Here is a 20,230-nt window from a genome sequence, read left to right as displayed (position 1 = left end):
AGTGTGGACTAGTGTGGTGTATCTGTATCATGTTCAAAGCAAGAAAAAGCCTTCTAATACAATTTTCTCCAGTTGCCAACCAGCACGGTTAGTGGAGCAGTTAGTACAACACTGTAAAGGACCAGCAACCCATGTTTGAATAGGGCACTGTCTGAAAGGAGTTTGTATGTTCTCCTCATGTCTGTGTAGATCTCCTTTGGGTGCTCTGGATCCCCCCATCCTACGCTCCAAAAAACAGATGAAGGTTGTAGGTTAATTGCAGTATTTGAGTGGCATGGGCTTGTGGGCCAGAAGGGCCTGTTACTGTGCTGGATGTAACCTGCTACAGCTTCACAATAATCTGAAGGTCACCATTCCTCCAAATGGGCCATCTTGCTCCACCACTGGCAGATCTATGTCCAGGGCCCCATACTCTTGAAATCATTCCCTATATTTCTTAATGTCCACTGCTCTGACATAGCTTTTTGGTAATCTATCCAAATAATCCCTTCCGTATCTTGGATGAGACTTATTTAGATCATTGCTATGGTGATGTATCTTGGGATATTAAAAGAGAAGGCTGTCACTGCCTGAGTAGAATCTACTGGCAAGTTTCAATGGACAGCTGTTCTTTCCTGTTACTTGTACACAGTGAACAATTTATTAATTTAACGTAAGCTCTGATTGCAGCCGCCTTTGATGGAGAACTGCAGGGCAACAGAACATTGCTCGTTTATATCTAAAGCACATCCAGATGTACATCACCATTTATAGATCTGGAACTTCATATTGCAGCAAAGAGATCACAGTCCTTTCCAGCTTTATCTAATTCAAACATAGACTTGCAAGGGGACTAAAAAAAGGTAGACTATTTTCTAAATGGGTAAAAAATTGAAAGTACCCAGATACAAAGGGACCTGGGAGTCCTCCTGCAGGATACCCTGAAAGCAAACCTGCAGGTTGAGTCAGTAGTGAAGAGGGCAAATGAAATGCTGACATTCATTTCAAGAGGAATGTAAAAGCAAGGATGTGATTTGAGGCTTTATAAGGCACTGGTGAGACCTCACATGGAGGATTGTGAGCAGTTTTGGGCTTCTCATTTAAGAAAGGATGTGCTGATGTTGGAGAGGGTTCAGAGAAGGTTCACAAGGAAAGGTCTCATTGAAATATTCTGAATGTTGAAAAGCGTGGACAGAGTAGATGTAGAAAGGTTGTTTCCCATGGTGGGAGAATCTAGGACTCTAGCACAAGAGGGTACAACTTCAGGACTGAAGGACATCCACTCAGAACAGAGATGCCGAGAAACTTGTTTAGCCAGAGAGTGGTAAATCTATGGAATTTGTTGCCACAGGCAGTTGTGGAGGCCGGGGTATTTAAAGCAGATATTGATAGGATTTTGATTAGCCAGGGCATCAAAGGTTATGGGGAGAAGCCCGGGCAGTGGGACTGAGTGGGGAAATGGATCAGCTCATGATTGAATGGTGGGTCAGACTCAATGGGCTGAATAGCCTATTTGTGTTCCTATGTCTTATGGTATAAATGCCCCAATGTCCTGGTGTGTGTATGTATGTACCTGTACCCTTAGGTTTCTCTGTTTCACAATGCTCCAGGGGGCTCGACGATTTACGTAGCAGGTTTTGTGCTAGATAGACTTCGGAAATGCATTACTTCATACTTCTCCGAGTTGTGCTCCATCTGCCATTCCTCTGCCCACTGTCCTAGTTGATCGAGGCCACGTTGTAAACTTAGCAGTGGAATGCAAAAGTTTAGGCACCCCTGGTCAAACAGTTACTGTGAATAGTTCAGTGAGAAGTTTAACTAATCTCCAGATGTCAAGAAGTTAAAGATGAAACATTATTTTGAACATTTTAAGCAAGATTGGTGAAGAGTGAAAAAAAAAGGAAAGGAACACCATGCAAAAGTTTGGGCACCCCTAGAGATTTGAGCTTTCAGATAACTTTTACCAAGTCTCGGACCTTAATTAGTCCGTTGATGGTCATCATTTGGAAAGACCAGGTGATGCAAATTTCAAAGCTTTAATAAATACCCCAGTCCTCAACCTTGTCCAACAATCAGCAGGCCACGGACTCCTCGAAGCAGCTGCCTAGCACTTGGAAAATTAAAATAATTGAAGCCCACAAAGCAGGAGAAGGCTATAAGAAGATAGCAAAGCGTTTTCAGGTGGCCATTTCCTCAGTTCATAATGTAATTAAGAAGTGGCCAGCTAACAGGAATGTTGGAGGTCAAGCAGAGCCCTGGAATACCAAGAAAACTGTTCAAGAGAACTGCTTGTAGGATTGCTGGAAAGGCAAATCAAAACCCCATTTGACTGCACAAGACCTTCAGGAAGATTTAGCAGAAGAAAACCTTTCGGGCATCCTCACCACAAAATTCAGCGTGCAAAGTAACGTGTAAACAAGCCTGATGCATTTTGGAAACCAGCCCTGAGGACTGATGGAAGTTAAAATAGAACCTTTTGGCTGCAATGAGCAAAGGTATGCTTGGCTAAAAAAGGGTGCAGAATTTCATGAAAAGAACACCTCTCCAACTGTTAAGCACAGGGGTGGATTGATCATGCTTTGAGCTTGTGTTGCAGCCAGTAGCACGGGGAACATTTCACTGGTAGAGGCAAGAATGAATTCAATTAAATCCCAACAAATTCTGGAAGCAAACATCGCACGGTCCGGGGAAAAAAAGCTGAAGATGAAAAGAGGATGGCTTCTACAGGAATAATGATCCTAAGCACACCTCGAAATCGACAATGGCCTACCTCAAGAGGCGTAAGCTGAAGGTCTTCCCATGGCCCTCATCGTCCTCCGACCCAAACTTCATCAAAAATCTGCGGACGGAACTCAAAAGGGCAGTGCACGCAAGACGGCCCAAGAATCTCACGGAACTAGAAGCCTTGACCCTTAGCTGGCTACAGAAACCGTTTCCAAGCTGTGGTACTTGCCAAAGGGAGTGTTACTAAGTAATGACCATGTAGGGGACCCAAACTTTTGCTTTGGGCCCTTTTCCTTTTTTGTTATTCTGAAACTGTAAAAGATGGACATAAAAAAAAGTAATTTTGCTTAAAAATATTAAAGAAATATGTCATTTTTAATCAGGACATCTTTCACTTGCTTAGCTATTCTTAGTAACAGAAATTTTGACCAGGGGTGCCCAGACTTGTGCATTGCACTGTAGATAACCATCCTCACTTTCCACCATCCCCACTAATTTTTGAGGAAATGTTTAAAATGTATTCAGTCACAGAATGTGGACGCCATCAGCAGTTCCGGCATTTACTGCACATCCCTAATTGCTGAGGAACCAACCACTCCGGTGGGTCTGCAGTTAAATGTGGGCCAAACAAGGCAAGGAGGTTGTTTACTCAACCTGTAAAGAAGTTGAGAAGACGCTGTTTACATCCGGTACCGCACGGATGGCAGTCTCTTCAATCTGAGGCGCCTGCAAGCTCACACCAAGACACAAGAGAAACTTGTCCGTGAACTACTCTTTGCAGATGATGCCGCTTTAGTTGCCCATTCAGAGCCAGCTCTTCAGCGCTTGAAGTCCTGCTTTGCGGAAACTGCCAAAATGTTTGGCCTGGAAGTCAGCCTGAAGAAAACTGAGGTCCTCCATCAGCCAGCTCCCCACCATGACTACCAGCCCCCCCACATCTCCATCGGGCACACAAAACTCAAAACGGTCAACCAGTTTACCTATCTCGGCTGCACCATTTCATCAGATGCAAGGATCGACAATGAGATAGACAACAGACTCGCCAAGGCAAATAGCGCCTTTGGAAGACTACACAAAAGAGTCTGGAAAAACAACCAACTGAAAAACCTCACAAAGATAAGCGTGTACAGAGCCGTTGTCATACCCACACTCCTGTTCGGCTCCGAATCATGGGTCCTCTACCGGCACCACCTACGGCTCCTAGAACGCTTCCACCAGCGTTGTCTCCGCTCCATCCTCAACATCCATTGGAGCGCTCACACCCCTAACGTCGAGGTACTCGAGATGGCAGAGGTCGACAGCATCGAGTCCACGCTGCTGAAGATCCAGCTGCGCTGGGTGGGTCACGTCTCCAGAATGGAGGACCATCGCCTTCCCAAGATCGTGTTATATGGCGAGCTCTCCACTGGCCACCGTGACAGAGGTGCACCAAAGAAAAGGTACAAGGACTGCCTAAAGAAATCTCTTGGTGCCTGCCACATTGACCACCGCCAGTGGGCTGATAACGCCTCAAACCGTGCATCTTGGCGCCTCACAGTTTGGCGGGCAGCAGCCTCCTTTGAAGAAGACCGCAGAGCCCACCTCACTGACAAAAGGCAAAGGAGGAAAAACCCAACACCCAACCCCAACCAACCAATTTTCCCCTGCAGCCGCTGCAATCGTGTCTGCCTGTCCCGCATCGGACTTGTCAGCCACCAACGAGCCTGCAGCTGACGTGGACATTTACCCCTCCATAAATCTTCGTCCGCGAAGCCAAGCCAAAGAAGAAAGAAGTAGCTGGAGAGGATTTGACAGTGTTGCACACAGCACTCTTCAAGCAGAGAAGTTATTCTGCACATCACTGACTTGAGCAGTGGAATGTAATTGCCTCAAGCCACACATTTCAGCAAAAGATGTCCAGTGGATGTGCACCAGATTAAAACGTGTGACCTGGGTGGCCTGGCAGAGCTGATGCAGGCAGAGAACTCGCAGAATGAATTTCACACACAGCAGGATGTGTGTTGGGTGGCGGGGGTGGGGGGGTGCAGGAAATAATCACAAGCCAGGTGATGTCTTCATGTTCTCTGGAGATACAACAACAGCCAACTGCATTTAAGGGAGCATTTTGATGTAGTGAATCATCGAACGTGTCAGCAAACATAATGTGACACTGAACTGTGTGAGGAAATATTAAAATATAGGATAAAAAGGGGAGGGGTTTTTAGAGGAGGGAGGATGAAAAGAGACAGAAGGAGGTGAGGTGGGGGGTGGGGGGGGGGGAAGGATAGATGGGATTGACAGTTGTTTTCCCCTTCAGATGAAAAGTTCAGATACCATAGCTGTAAGGGAAAAGGGGGAACATTTGAAGATTTACGGGGCAAGTTTTTTTTTACAGATAGTGGTAGTTCCCTGGAACTCACTGTGAGGGGAGGTGTGGAAGCAGATTTGATAGCAATGTTTAAGAGGCATTTATATAGATATATAACCGGTGGGGAATGGAGGGATTATAGATTACATTGGCATGGTCAGCATAGGCTGAAGGGCCTGTTCCTGTGCTGTACTGTTGCTGCTATACAATGGGCAACTCCTGAACACAAACTAAGAAACAGAGTCAGACCAAAGATGCAGGCTTCATGTAGAAAGTAGGAGCTTTCTGCAATAACTCCTCATGGCCATCCGTATATTGGAGAGACTGGACGCAAACTGGCCAATTGCTTGCTGAGCACTTTCGCTCTGTCTGCTCCAGAGACAGGGATCTCCCAGTGGCCAATCATTTAAATTCTGCACCCCACTCCCATGCTGACATGTCTGTCCATGGCCTCATGTACTGTCCAACCAAGACTACCCGTAAATTGGAGGAGCAATACTTAATTTTCCGTCTGGGCCCTCTCCAACCAGAGGGCAAGAACATCAACTTCTCCAGTATCTGCTTGCCTTCGCTCCGTTTTCCCTCCTTTCCCTTTCTCTTTGTCTTCTTTCCTCCAGCTCTCCACCCCCTTCCCTCTCCATTCACAGAACCATCCCCCTTCTTCCTGTTTGCTGATGTGCCCTCCCTTCCTTATCCAACTATTACAGCCTTTGGGACTGTACTCCTCCTCTCATAATTTTGTTTGGGCACCTGCCTACATTTTGTTATGCCTCGACGAAGGGCTCAAAACGTTGGTCCTGTATCTTTATCTTTGCTATATAAAGTACACTGTTTGACCTGCTGAGTTTCTCCAGCATCGTGTTTTTTATTTTAATTCCTCATGAATGACTGCCAAGTTCAATGCACCATTTAAGACCAAGACCAAGGCATTTCTTAAATGCAAAACCATTCAGGGGTAACGGAACAAACAGTCATGGTGAGCTACAGCTTCAAAACAAGTCCATTGACCCTCTGGATCTGTGCCGAACATCAACCACCTTTTTAACCATCAAGGCAATTTACAGAACCATAGAACACTACTGCACCGAAACAGGCCCTATTCTGCCTTATCCCATTGACCTGCACCTGGCCTGAAACAACGGTTACAAGGCTTTACCTCTTACGGACGCTGCGATACCTGCTGAGTTCCTCCAGCATTTTTACTACAATTACAGCGGACGCAGTCTTACATGTTTGTGGCCATCCGTACCCCTACCATCCATGTACCTATCCAAATTTTTCTTAAATGTCGCATCCACCACTTCAGCTGGCTGCTCATTCAACACAATCTCGACTCTCTGAGGGTAGAAGTTCCCCTAATGTTCCATTTAAATATTTCACCCTTAAACTTGATTTGCCTAACTTTAGTGGTAAAAGCCTGCTTGCATTTGATCTATCTATACCACTCATAATGTTGAATACTTCTATCAAAATCTCCCCTAATTCTGTGCTCCCGAGAATAAAATCTTAACCTGTTTAACCTTGCCCTGTAACTCAGCCCCTCAAGTCCCATTAACATCCTTGTAAATCTTCTCTGCACTCTTTCAATCTGATTGATATCCTTACAGCCGTCAATTAATCTACCAGGATCAGAAAGAAAAGTGGGAAAGAATAAGTTTAACAAAAAGTTAATGAATCAGGTGAGAAAATATAGTAGTTGCCTTGTAACATGGTGGGAATCTAATTGGCTTCTAACAGGACCTCCCCTGTTCTGTAGTGAGATGGTAACACCTCAAAGAATAGTAATGGAAATACACCAAGAGAAAGGACACCCTGACATTTCCCAGTCGTCTGCAGACACCACGGTGAAGATCTTGTGTAAAAACTTGAATCGCCAGATGCGTGAAAATTTTGTGAAACATAGGGTCACATACAGACCAAAGGTGTATAAAATGTGTATGCTTTGAGTGGGGCTCAGTGTAGAGAATGTTACCAAACTTTGTACCCGTCACTCCTGCTAGCATAATCAAGGTTGAATAAAAAAACTTGTATATGCTGTTCAACCTGTTGGTTCTGCTGTTTGTTTTATTACAGTGCGGGCTGACTGGAAACAAAGTGCAGTGATTCAACATTTGCAGGAGGAACATCTGGGTCATTGTTTCAAACTGGGCTTGAATTTCAGCAATGGTCTATCTGAGCTCTGTGCAGATGTCACTCAATCTGCTGTTTCCAACACTTCCTTTGCATTAGAAGTCCTCTGGACACCTCACTTTGTTCAAATAATTTCTACAAAAAGGATTCTTCAGTAGTGTGGTCAGTTCTACATGAATAAAGTTTTATAATTTATAAAATTTTCATAAATTTTATTTACTGCACATTTGAAGATGATTCCAGCCATTTAAACCTGTGCTGTCCAATTATGCCCAAATTAACCTTTAACCCTGTACGTTTTGGAGGGTGGGAGCACCCCGGAAAAACCCACGTCGACACGGGCATGTCCAGCATTGGACGGAGCTCCAGTATTTCAAATAAGATCTGTTTTAAAGTGTATGTATGCAACCCACTCTAACAAACCTTTCCCAAAATATCTCCCAAAAATATATCTTATATTATCTGAATTCTCTGACACACTTTCTATGAACCTTAGGCCTCATCGGCCCTCTCACGTGGATGCAAATAATTACTCACAGCTCCATTCATATCAAAACATGGAGTTTGCTGACATTAATATTTAACTCTCAATCCAATAGTGAAAAGCCTGGATAGAGGGACAGTGCAGTGAGTCTTTCCTCTGGCAGGGACTCTGGGATCAGAGGGCACCGCCTCGGAATAAAATAACTTCCCTTTACAACAGGGATGAGGAGGAATTTCAATACTTGAGGGTGTTGAATGTGTGGAATTTGTTACCACAGATAGTAGAGGCCCTGCAAGGTTGGCGTAGCAGTTAGCGCAACGCCGTTACAGCGCGAGTGATGATGACCAGGGTTTGAATCCCGCGCTGTCTGTAAGGAGTTTATATGTTCTCCTTGTGTCTGTGCAGGTTTCCTCCAAGTGCTCTGGTTTCCTCCCACTGTTCAAAATGTACCGGGGGATGTAGGTTCATTGGGTGTAACTGGACTGCACAGGTGCGTGGGGAGAAATGGCCTGTTACCGTGCTGTATATCTAAATTTAAAAAAAACAATCTAAAAATTTAATTAAAATAAATAGTTTAAAAAAAAATTAATTTAAGCGATTTAATTTAAATTTTAATGTAATTTTTTAAAATTTAAAAATGGGTAAATTTCAGAGGTAGGAAGGGAATCAAGGTTTATGGTGAGAAGGCAGGAGGATCGGGTTAAAAGGATAGTAAATCAGTCATGGTGGAATGGCGGGCAGATTTGATGGGCTGAATGGCCTAATTCCGCTCCGTATGGTCTAACCTCATGAGAGGAGGTTAAAATCCAACTGTAGCAAGGCTGCTAAACCCGGAGTGGTGGTTTTCATCCCCACGACCATTTCCTTGGAAAGAAATGGTGAGTCGGTGTACAGTCATCAAGACAGGTTTATCATCACCTGGTTATACTGTGACAGATATCATTTTTTATATTGTATATAAATATGTTTTTGGAGGAGATAGATTGTGGGAGGTTAGTGTAGGTCACAAGCAAACACAAACACTTTACAAATCATCTTGTTTAAAATGCAAGAGCTTTGCTCAAACCAGACACTCAGGGCCTTTGTAACAACAATTAAAACTGCTTTGCTAGAGGTTTTCATAAGGAGGTGCAAATAGAAGAACCCGAGCTCAAGAGACTTCACATGTAGGTGTTAATTGGACATGTTGTGGAGTAATGGATTGTTGCTTTGAAAGCAACAGATGAACAGGCTCCGAAATTTGGGTCTGGTGCTGCAAATCTGTTTGGTTGCAGTTTATTGTTCTCAATAGGTCATGTGGTTTTGCAAGCAGAGAGAGAGAGAGAGAGAGAGAGAGAGAGAGAGAAGAGACCAAATAGACTTTCTCTAAGACAGGGAGAGAGAGAGAACTGGTTCCTGCAGTCATGACAAGCTGGGACTTGTTGAAACCCCATTTTGAAGATGGGTTCTGAGTTCTGAGTTCAGCCTGTTGAAAACCCTTGTTGTCCATACAAGAGGCAATGGCTGGCTAGAGTGTTTCACTTGAAATAAGGGAAACAAAAAGAACTCTGTGGTGACCTACAGAAGAAGAGGTTATCATTTGGAAAATCCTGATGGGGCAAGTTTCTTTGGCAAGACACTGAAGTGGCTGATCGGAAGGAATCAGTTTGTGCGTGTCCAACAAGCAACAAATCTCTCTCTGAAACCAACAAGAACCTTCCTGAACGGTAACCAATTACCTTTATGCACCAGAGCTTGGTGAAAATTCATAAATGTTAAATTCTGTGCACAGTATAAGAATTGCCTGATACCAGTGAACTTGGAGGAGTGAGAAATGAGATTGGACTGTGAATCAAAGAACTTTTCTGAACTTATACACATTACATACACGTGTGCTTAGAATTAGAAGGGGGTTAAGTTAGATTAAGTTAATAGTAATAAGTTAGAATTTGATCCTGTTTTCATGTTTAAAGATAATTAAAAGAAACTTTTGTTTAAATAACCATTTGTCTTGGTGAATTTCTATTGCTGCTGTGTTTTGTGGACCTCTGGGGACGTAAAAGTACAATCCGACAAAACAGCGTTCTCGGCACAAAACATGCAGACACACAACCAGACACAACACACATACAGACATATAATACATATGCAGGACAAGTATTTTAGCCACAGAAATAAATATTGTTTTGTAAAAATGAGAGTGTGAGCAGTTCCTGTGGTCATTCATTATTCTTACTGCCCTTGGGAAGAAGCTGTTCCTCAGCCTGGTGGTGCTGCTCTGATACTCATTCATCTCTTTCCTGACGGGAGCAGCTGAAAGATGCTGTGTGAGGGGGTGGAAGGGGTCCTCAATGATTTTGCATGCCTTCTTCCTGCTAGATCACATCAATGGTGGGGGTGGGGCGGGTGGTGGGGAGAGAAAGGGATGGTTGACTTGCCACAGTCCTGTGCACCTCCATGAATTGCATCTCCATTGCTGTATCATTTATTTTCCTGCTGTTGGAGGCGTTTCAAATGTCTCAATGGCCTGCTTACATTTCCTCCCAGTACAAAGTCCATTACTGAAATGGTGGGGATGCTCGTCAATTGCAAAACAATTACTTTGAGTATTTTTTAGGCTGCAATACCAGAGGACATTTTCAAGTGAGTGGAGGAATGTTGGAGGTAAGTATTTTACACAGAGAGTGGCGGGTGTCTGGAATGCATTGCCGGGGATGGTGATGGAGGTTGGTTCAATAGGGACAATTTTAAAAAATTCGGAGATTGTGGATTCAGAATTGCCTGCAGAAAGCAGAGGGTAGTAGTAGATGCAAAATATTCTGCCTGGATGTTAGTGACTAGTGGAGCTCTGCAGGGAGCTGTTCTGGAGCCCCTGCTCCTTGTGATTTTTTATAAATGATCTGAGTGAAGAAATATTCTTATATATGATTTGAACAAAGAAGTTGAGGAATGGGTCAGTAAGTTCGCATATGACACGAAGGTTGGAGGTGTTATGGATAGTGCAGAAGGTTATACAACAGCAAAGAGACAGGATGCAGTGCAGATTGCATTCAATCTGGATAAGTGTGGAGTGGTCCATTTTGAAAGGTTGAACTTGAAGGCAGAGTACATGGTTATAGGATACTTAACAGTGTGGAAGAACCTTGAGGTCCAAATCCCTAGCTCTCACAAGGTTGCCGTGCAAGTGAATTGGGTAGTTAAGAAGACTTATGGTATGCTGGCCTTCATTAGTAGGGGATTGAGGTGAAGAGCTGTGAGGTAATGTTGTAGCTCTCTAAATCTCTGGTTAGACCACATTGAGAATATTGTGTTCAATTCTGGTCGCCTCATTACAGGAAGGATGTGGAAGCTATGGAGAGAGTGCAGAGAAGACTTGATCAGGATGATGCAGAATGTCTTACGAGGCAGTTAGCAGAAAGGCTTTTCTCTTTGGAGCAAAGAAGGATGAGAGGTGACTAAATAGAAGCCTACAATTTTTTTTTAATGAGAGGCATAGATAGGGTAGATAGGCAGCATTTTTCCCTGAAGTGAAGTCGAGAGGACATCTGTACAAGGTGAGGGGAGGAAAGTTTAGGGGAGATGTCAGGGTTAAGTTTTTTTTTAATATACAGAAAGTAGTGGGCCCTTGGAATACATTGCCAGGGGTGGAGGTAGAGGCTGGTACTCTTAAATAGGCACATGGACACAAGAAAAATAGACGGTTATGGGTGTAGAGTAGGGAAGGTTTACTTTGTTGAGTAGGTATTGATCAGCACCATATTGTGGGCCGAATGGCCTGTAATGTGCTGTAATATTCTATGTTCTTTGTGGAACTGGAAAGGTGTAGGTCAGAGTAGGCAGGTACAATGTTTATGTCTTCTGGAAGTATAGTTAAGAACAAATTCTGTTTATGAAAAATTCGGCAGTTTCTATAATTATCTTTTAAGCCCCAATTTATTGGGAGTACTTTCACTATTTGCCATGGTTAGTCTTGTCAAATGGCATCAATGCTCAATAATGATCCTGGTCTGGTTTCTCAGAAATTTCTATGGGGCATCTTCCAACCTGCTCAAATCTGGTGAATTGTGCCTTAACGTCTCAAATCTTTCTTAACTCTAACATTTCAAAATCCAGAGACATTTTAAGGAATGCACACTGGACAATTTTTACCATTTCCTTATATTCTTCCTTTAATGGTTTTACCAGAGGTCTAAGCAATAATCCACATGCAGCCCCATGGAGAGTTTATGTGAGTTAACTGGTGTTGCAGTCTAAGTCTGGACTGACAAGCCATTCTGCTGGTCTTTATTTTATGGTCTTGTCCATCTGCCCTGATCCTTCTCACGATTTTTGCATTTGCCAGCAAAGACCCTCTGCTCCATCAAAAAGTTTGCACATCAATATATATTTCCTTCTGCTGAATGTTTCCAAAATTAAGATAAACACAGAAATGCTGGAGGAAATCAGCAGGTCTCATAGCATCGATTACTGTCGTTTCAGGCCTGAGCTCTTCTTCATGGCACACCATGAAGAAGGCTCTGGCCTGAAACCATCAGCAATAAATCTATCGACTGTGAGACCTGCTGAGTTCCTCTAGCATTTCTGTGTTTGTACTACAATCACAGCATCTGCTGACGTTCATGTTTTACTCCAAAATGGAGTTTGCTTTTCCGTTGCAGCTGTGGCCAATTTCCTATCAATATCCCCAGCAGCTTCTTCTTTATGGTGAGAAGGCAGGAAAATGAGGTCAACGGGCATGAATACATCAGCCCTGATTTGAATGGCAGAGAAGACTCGATGGGCCAAATGGTCTAAGTCTTATCGCTAATGGTCTGATCTGAAATATCAGGTCCTTTCTGCAGTTGGTTGCCTTGTTTTCAAGTGATGCCTGCTGCTCCTGCATGGTTACCATATATGCTGTTATATAGGACAACTCGGAACAGGACGGCCACGGAATTTCCACCTAAAATGTTAGTTTTGAGCAATACACTTTCTATAAAACGCCCCCCCCCCCCCACCACCAAAATCTGGCACTTACCGCTAGCCAGTGGATGCTGTTAAAAGCAAGTCATAACATTTTAATAACAAATGATCATTTAAAGACTTAAATTTTATTTGGATGCTATAAAATAAATCACTGTCGGCTCCTGTAACAGGCCATTTAAACCCTGCATATGGGCTGACGGCAGTCAGATCAGGCACATGGACCTCGTGAAGGAGCGCTGAGACTTCACAAATAATTAACAGGGTGTGTGTGAAATTGCATCGGAACCGGCGGGAAGATGGCAGCAGTGTTGAGACTTCATTGTCAAGGTAACAATTTTAGACCTTTTGTAGAGGACGCCCCCGATTTTAAGGTGAAACTTTTAAGTTTCAGGATCATCCTATACAATGGCATATACAGTACTCCTTTCAGTGGGGGCTCCCAGGCAGGACGTGTTAAGGCAAGGAACAACATGCAGTAAACCTGAATTTAAAAAATCACAAATTCTCAAGGTGGATTATGAACGGTTACAAGTGGCTTCCCATTGACACAAGCATCACGCTCATGTGTTATCCTCACCTGGAAGCTTAACTGACTCAGATATGATTTTTATGAACGTTTTCAACCAGCATGGCTCCTACAGTACCAGCGGCGATATTACAATGGTTGTGTAGATCCTTGGGATGTCCTGACATTTCTACACATGCAAAAGATTTTGCTTTCTTAATTGCACATTATTATGGTTTTTACACAGCTGCCGTGTAACAGGAAATTTTTGCAAAGTTCCCACAACGCAGGCTGTGTAAAAGGTTCGGACTCATTCCCATTCCGAAATTTTTCCTGCAGCAGCCCTAGACAATTTTGTGGACTGCCTGTGGTCTAGCCATTTTGCTCTTCTATTTTGGGGCTTTTTCGGACACAGGTGACTGACATTGATGCAGTGACACCATGTGTCTCGTGGATGTCATACCTGCACGGGCGATGTCAACTCACGTTCAGCCAACTTAAGTACCGCACTTATGGTACTTTGTAAACATGTGGCGATACTAAGGTCGTTCTGTGCGAATGGCCACTCCAGAAGGCAAGTGTAAAATGTGACTATGAAAAATTATGTTCCTTATGTGTAAAAACCATCTATGTCTACACCAATAATGTGTCCCAACAAATATCAACCCCGGTATCCTTTTTTAGTCACTCCAATCAACTTAAACGTCCTTTTCTTAATTCCTTATGCCATATAAAACCCGTCGCAATTAAATCTGTTTCTCTTTTGCACTTTTTTTGGGTAAAAATGTAATTTATAGCAACATTTGCACCTGTAATGCTGCCGCAAAAGCGACGAGTTTCATGATCTATTCATGAAGATAAATCCTGATTCTGTTATTTTCTGCTGGGAATTTGGATTAACATCGAACACGACAGCACATCCAAATGGAAAGGCACCTGGTGAAGATGGGTTTTCTATAGAGTTTTACAAAACTTTTATGCTGATATATTGCCTATTTATAAGGATGTTTTACAACAAATTTATGACATTTTTCGATTACCCGAGTCTTGTTCCAATGCAATAATTACAGTTATACCAAAAAAAGATAAAGTTCCTTTACAGGTTTCTTCTTATAGACCAATATCGCTGTTAAATGTAGATTATAAAATTGTAGCAAAAGCTATGGCTAATCGATTAGCTCAATACTTGCCTAAAATAATAAATAGTGATCAAACGGGATTTATAAAAAATAGATATGCGTCAGATAATATTTTGCATTTAATAACTTTGATAAATAAATCTAAATCTCAGATGAATTATCCAATAGTGGTTTCACTGGATGCAGAAAAGGCTTTTGATAGAGTGGAATGGAAGTTTTTGTTTAAAGTACTTGAGAAATTTTGTTTTGGTTCTTCATTTATTGGATTGATAAAGGCTTTATATAATAGTCCGAAGGCCAGAATTGCTGTCAATGGGCAGATCTCAAAATCTTTTAATTTAACAAGGTCGACGAGACAAGGATGCCCATTGTCACCTGCTTTATTTGCTATAGTTATTGAGCCTTTGGCACAATTAATACGTCAAAATGAAAATGTTAAAGGCATGAGAGTTCTGAATGAGGAATATAAGATTAATCTATTTGCTGATGATGTTTTATTATATTTGGTGGATCCGGATATTTCTTTACCTGCAATTCAAGAATGTTTAGAAATTTATGGTCAATTATCTGGTTATAAAGTAAATTGGACCAAAAGTGAAATGTTATCAATTTGTAAAAATGATTATTCAATGTATAAAAGTATTACCAATTTGAAGTGGACCACACAAATTAAATATTTAGGAATTAATGTTAATACGGAATTTCAAGATTTATATTCAATTAATTATCTTCCTTTAATAAAAAGGATTAAATTAGATTTGATTAGGTGGAAGGATTTGCCTTTGGGTTTATTAGGGAGGATTAATACTATAAAAATGAATATTTTTCCTCGAATACAATATTTGTTTCAATCAATTCCTTATTTTTTAAATAAAAGTATTTTTAAGGATCTATATAAACCAATTAGAGACTTTTTATAAAAGGGAAAATTTCCGAGGGTAGCGATGAGAAAGCTGATGTGGGATTTTCAATTTGGAGGTTTAAGATTACCGAATTTTCAACATTATTATGAAGCAGCTCAATTTAAATTTCTTAGTGCATTAATGAATATGGATGATCCGCCCAGTCGGGCAAAGATAGAAATGGCGGTTATTTCAGAAAAAATTTCCCATGAGTTTTTGTTTCGATGGAATAAAAATTTTTTACGAACTTATGATGTCCCAATATTAAAGCATTTATTACATTTATGAACAAGTAAACTTAATAAATTGGGGCTCAAAAATAAATAGTCTGGACGATTGCCATTATATAACAATCAACTTGTTCCTTTTACAGTCTCCAATATCATTTTGAAACAGTGGGAAAGGAAGGGAATAAAAAATTTATCCGATTGTTTTTCTGAGGGATGTTTTTGTTCTTTTGATGAATTACAAAGGAAATTCGGTATTAGTGGAAACTCTGTATTTGTGTATTATCAATTAAGATCTTTTGTAAAACAGATATGTGGTCGACATATGATTTTACTGCTTGATTCTAATTTTGAGGAATATGTACTTTCAATACCACAAAAGGGATATATATCTGATTTGTATTGTATTTTACAAGAAATTGATAGTAAAAAAGATTGGGATAAAGATAAGTTGAAATGGGAAAAAGATTTAGGTTTTACAATAGCTGAAGAAGCCTGGATGAAAATTTGTCAGAATAGTATTCGGAAATTGGTTAATGCTAGATTAGCGATGATTAATTATAATTTTATACATCAGTTATATTTAACACCGGAGAAACTAAAAAGGTTTGGCCTTAGTAAGTCGGATTGCTGTTTTCGCTGTGACCAGACAGCTAATACTTTTTTGCATACTGTCTGGCTTTGTGATCGATTGCAACAGTTTTGGAAGGGTATTCAATCTATATTTAATAGTTTATATAATATTTGTCTTGTATTAGATCCTGGTATATTTTTATTAGGGAATATGCAATCATTAATTGATTTAGGCCTACAAGATTATCAGATTTATTTTATCTATTTAGCTTTAGCTGTGGCCAAGAAATGTATAGCTCTTACTTGGAAAGATAGAAATATATTAACTTTAGATAGGTGGTATTTGGAGATGAAGTTCTGTTTGACTATGGAAAGGATATCTTTTTCAATTCAGGATACGGTGTCTTTTTATAGGTTGAAGTGGACTCCGTTTGCTAAATATATGCATTTAAGTTTGATTTAAATATGTTTTTAAGTCTGATACTTTAGTATTGATAACTTTTTTTTTGTTGTTAGTATCTTTATTTGTTATGTTTTATCTTTTTTTGTGTAAGTGGGTTTTTTTATATAATATTGTTTATTTTATTAACTCTTCACTCTTTCACTCTTTATCTTGGGGGGGGGGTGTTAGACTAACTTTAAGCTAGGTCATTAATGTATTAATTATTGGGGGGGTGTTTAGTTTATTTAGTCTGCCGATGTACTGTAATTTTTATTATCTTACGTTTAATCTTTTTACTGTAATTTTCTATTTTATTCATGTTATATCTTAAATAAAGTTTAAAAAAAAAGAACACGACAGCACATTACAGGCCTTTCAACCCTCGATCTTGGGCCAATCATATATTCCTTAAAAAAAAACCTCCTTACCCCCATAATCCTCTATAATTTCCTCCATGTGTCCAACTAGGAGTCTCTTAAATGCCCCTAATGTTTCAGCCTCCACTATCATCCCTAACAAGGCATTCCAGGCCCCCACAACTCTCTGCATAAAATACCCACCCCTGATGTCTCCCCTAAACTTCCCTCCCTTCACTCTGTACTCATGTCTTCTGGGATTTGCTATTCCTGCCCTGGCTTATCCACCTTATCCATGCCCTCATAATCTTGTAGACCTCTATTAATTCTCTTCTCATCCTTCTATGCTTTTAAGGAGGTATCATTGATGTACCTGGGGTTTGTGAGCTTGTAACAGGACTTCCAGATCTGAAGCATGTGCTTACAGGTGAGCAGAGCTTCATCGGGGCCTCTGCACACTGATTCCAGCTTCACTTTCGTGAACAACAACCTGGGAAGAAAGAAAATTGGATTACCCCTTGGAAAATGTTGCAAGACAGGGGGAATCTATTCAGCCTCTCATGCTTCTTCCCGTTCTCCAACAAAGTCACATGAACAACTTCCAAGAAATTAAGATGCACAAGTCTCACATGGTTATTTCCAGCAGATAAAAAATTGTGACAATGACACCAATAGCCCTTGGAAACATCTCGAATGGAGAACGTTGTTTTCTCTTTTATTACACGACAGTAAAAGAATCTTCAATCTTGAACATAAAATATCTTTGCCCACAGTAGAAGCTGATTCTGGCAATGAAACCTGTGGTGCTTAATTACACCTAATTACCCCATATGTTTTTGGAGGGTGGGAGGAAACCTATGCAGGTTATGGGGAGAACGTACAAACTCCTTACGATCAGCTCCGGCTTTGCACCAGGGCCCATTGGCGCTGTAATAATGTTGCACTAACCGTGCTGCCACGGAACTGATGGAGCCCCCCACATGGATTGGCATCAGTGTGAGTGAGGCACGGAATGGGGAAGGGGAATGCCTCAGCCAGAGATCTGAAGCGTACCTTTAATGCAGCGGTAGGCTCTGTCTTGAATTCAACATTTATCTTGCAGTAACAATTTAATTATGTGAAGGATGCAGTATTTTAAGTAACTATAATTAGAATAAAAACTTGAAGAAAAAAAGTCTTTGTGACGGGGAGCTGAGAATTCTTGTTTGTTAACTCCTTCATAAATTTCCCTCCACAATTACTTCTCTAAAATCGATCACTCTTCATGTGATACGAGACAGTGAGCCTGATTCTGTTGCATGCGCCCATTATTGAGAGGGGATTACTTAATGAGACGTAATTAAGAGCAGCTCTTCAAGCGATTTTTAATAAGAACATGGGCGGCCTTGGCTTTGACATTTTCTAAACTGAAGTTGGAAATGTGACCAATTCCCGCGCCTTCAATTTCCCTCTGTAATTCAAACCACGTGCTGCATCAAGGCCAAGACTAGGAAACTTTGTGCAACAATGGTTACAGTGGTGGGACTGAGCTAGAGAGGGTGCAGAAAAGATTCAAAAGGGTGCTGTCTGGGACTGGATGCTTTGCGTTATCAAGAGAGATTTGGCTGGGTCGGTTCACATGAGATAGGTACATAGAATCATGAAAGGTACAGGTATTCCAGGAAGCCAGTTTCCTATGTAGAGGAGGATCTAAGAGTGGAGGGCACAGGTTTAAGGTGAAAAGGAAGAGGAGATTTAAAGGGGATCATCAGATGGTGGCAGCATGGACAGCAACAACAGGTCACTGAATGAGCAGGACACAGAGAGATATGGAATCCATGCAGGCAAGTGGGATTAGTTGGATAGGAAAAACATAGAATGGAGGAAGAACTCGACAGATCTTGCAGTTTCCATAGGAGGTAAAGACATATTTCTGACGTTTCGAGCCTGAGACCTTCTTCAAGGCATTCATACCATAATATATATCTTTCCCGCCTATGGTCGCTGTGAGACAGGCCAAACTCCTCCTGAATTTCTGTGCTTTTACTACAATCCCAGCGTCTGCAGACTTTCCTGTTTCACTCCTTAGTATAGGTAGGCATGGAGACAGTGGGCTATGTGCTCCACCTTTATGGCTCTAAAGGCATCCACGTGATACTAAAAGAACTTTTGTCCAAGTGTTGTCTTTAATGAAGAAACTCACACTGGGTCTCTTTGTAGAAGTGTGAACAGGCAAGAGTTGACAAAAACGTCCTGAGGAGGTGACATACACAACGATTAAACCTTTGGTCAAGGAGTTCAGTTCTAATGGTATATAGAAATGAATAAATGTATTCCATTAGAAAAAATAACATATAGTTTAAGAAATAATATTGAAATATTCGAACAAGTATGGGAGCCTTACATTAAATACAATAGCGAAAACCTACCGGGGACAAACATTACCTAAGTTGATGGAAGGAGAAGGAAAGAAAAGAATGGACTCAGTAGAATTTCTGGTGTATTTTTGTTGAATGACAACATTGTCTGACTGAATTAATGCAACCTAGATTGTATACCTAAAATGGATGAGAGGGGGGGGGGGTGGGGGGGTGGCTTGGGAGGAGGGAGGGGGGGAGAAAAAGTCACTGTATATGTGTGAAAAAGAAAAAGTGTATATCATGGCTATTGTGATTTATGTTGTGAAAAATAAAAAAATTTAAAAAAAAGGAGTTCAGTTCTGAGGACACGCGAGACGTGCAGTGACAGTGGTGATGGATTGGGAAGATTGGAAGACATGATACTTTAAAGAGGTGGAAGGCAGGCGTGGGACATCTTGCAAAGCAATGGTATGCTCTGATACTTGACATTGTTTCACTCTTGAGCCCTGACTCTCAGGGAATGTGCTTTAGTTCAGCGAATGGCACGTCGCAAGTAAACCCACGAAGCTTAGGTACTCACATGAAGTGTTCAGGGTATTCACTGAGTGCCATGTCAATGATGTTCACGGCATCGTGGCAGTGCTTCTGAGCTGACAGCAGTAACGCCAGGAGGTGCAGAGAGTTCACATCGTCTCCCTGCAGCTGCAAGGCAAGTCGGACATAACCCAGTGCTTCTGGGATCTGCAAACAACAAATGGGTGTAGGACACAATAACGTAGTAAACAACCTGGAGTTTAAGGGAATCCTCCTAATTCACCATGCTCATATTAATTATTAGTCTTGTAAATGCTGAATCGCCTACTCCGAACGTTCAAACAAGCAATTGAAATTAAAATGACGATGAGTACAATATAAGTCTAAATACTCCACCTAAAAACAATTAAACAAGACATTCTCTTCTGTTTTTGAAGGTCAAATATGAAGGCAGAATTCAATGTTAATGGGAGGATTCTGAGCAGTGTGGAATAACTGAGAGCTCTTGGGATCCATGTCCATAGGATCCTCAAAGCTGCTGCATAAGTTGACAATGTTGTTAAGAAGGCGGACGGTGTGTTGGTCTTCATTAATCGTGGGATCGA

The 20,230-nt window shown here is 41.4% G+C and overlaps 1 protein-coding gene across 5 annotated transcripts in view; it reads right to left on the bottom strand.

The window, feature by feature from the left end:
• The window catches only part of ttc7b (tetratricopeptide repeat domain 7B), a 408,001-nt gene that overhangs the window by 184,557 nt on the left and 203,214 nt on the right, over positions 1–20,230 (bottom strand). For all 5 annotated transcript variants that reach the window (XR_011351037.1, XM_069915898.1, XM_069915899.1 and 2 more), the window contains exons 14-15: positions 19,672–19,832; positions 17,126–17,242 (exon numbers count right to left, since the gene is read on the bottom strand). Coding sequence is in view for 4 of the 5 variants with exons in the window: in XM_069915898.1 (XP_069771999.1) it covers positions 17,126–17,242; positions 19,672–19,832 (278 nt within the window). In the remaining variant the exon portion in view is untranslated. The remainder of the gene's footprint in view (positions 1–17,125; positions 17,243–19,671; positions 19,833–20,230) is intronic.

The sequence above is a fragment of the Narcine bancroftii genome, chromosome 2 (genome assembly GCF_036971445.1).
Source record: "Narcine bancroftii isolate sNarBan1 chromosome 2, sNarBan1.hap1, whole genome shotgun sequence".
NCBI classification, from domain to species: Eukaryota; Metazoa; Chordata; class Chondrichthyes; order Torpediniformes; family Narcinidae; genus Narcine; species Narcine bancroftii.
This window is presented reverse-complemented; position numbering and strand designations above follow the sequence as displayed.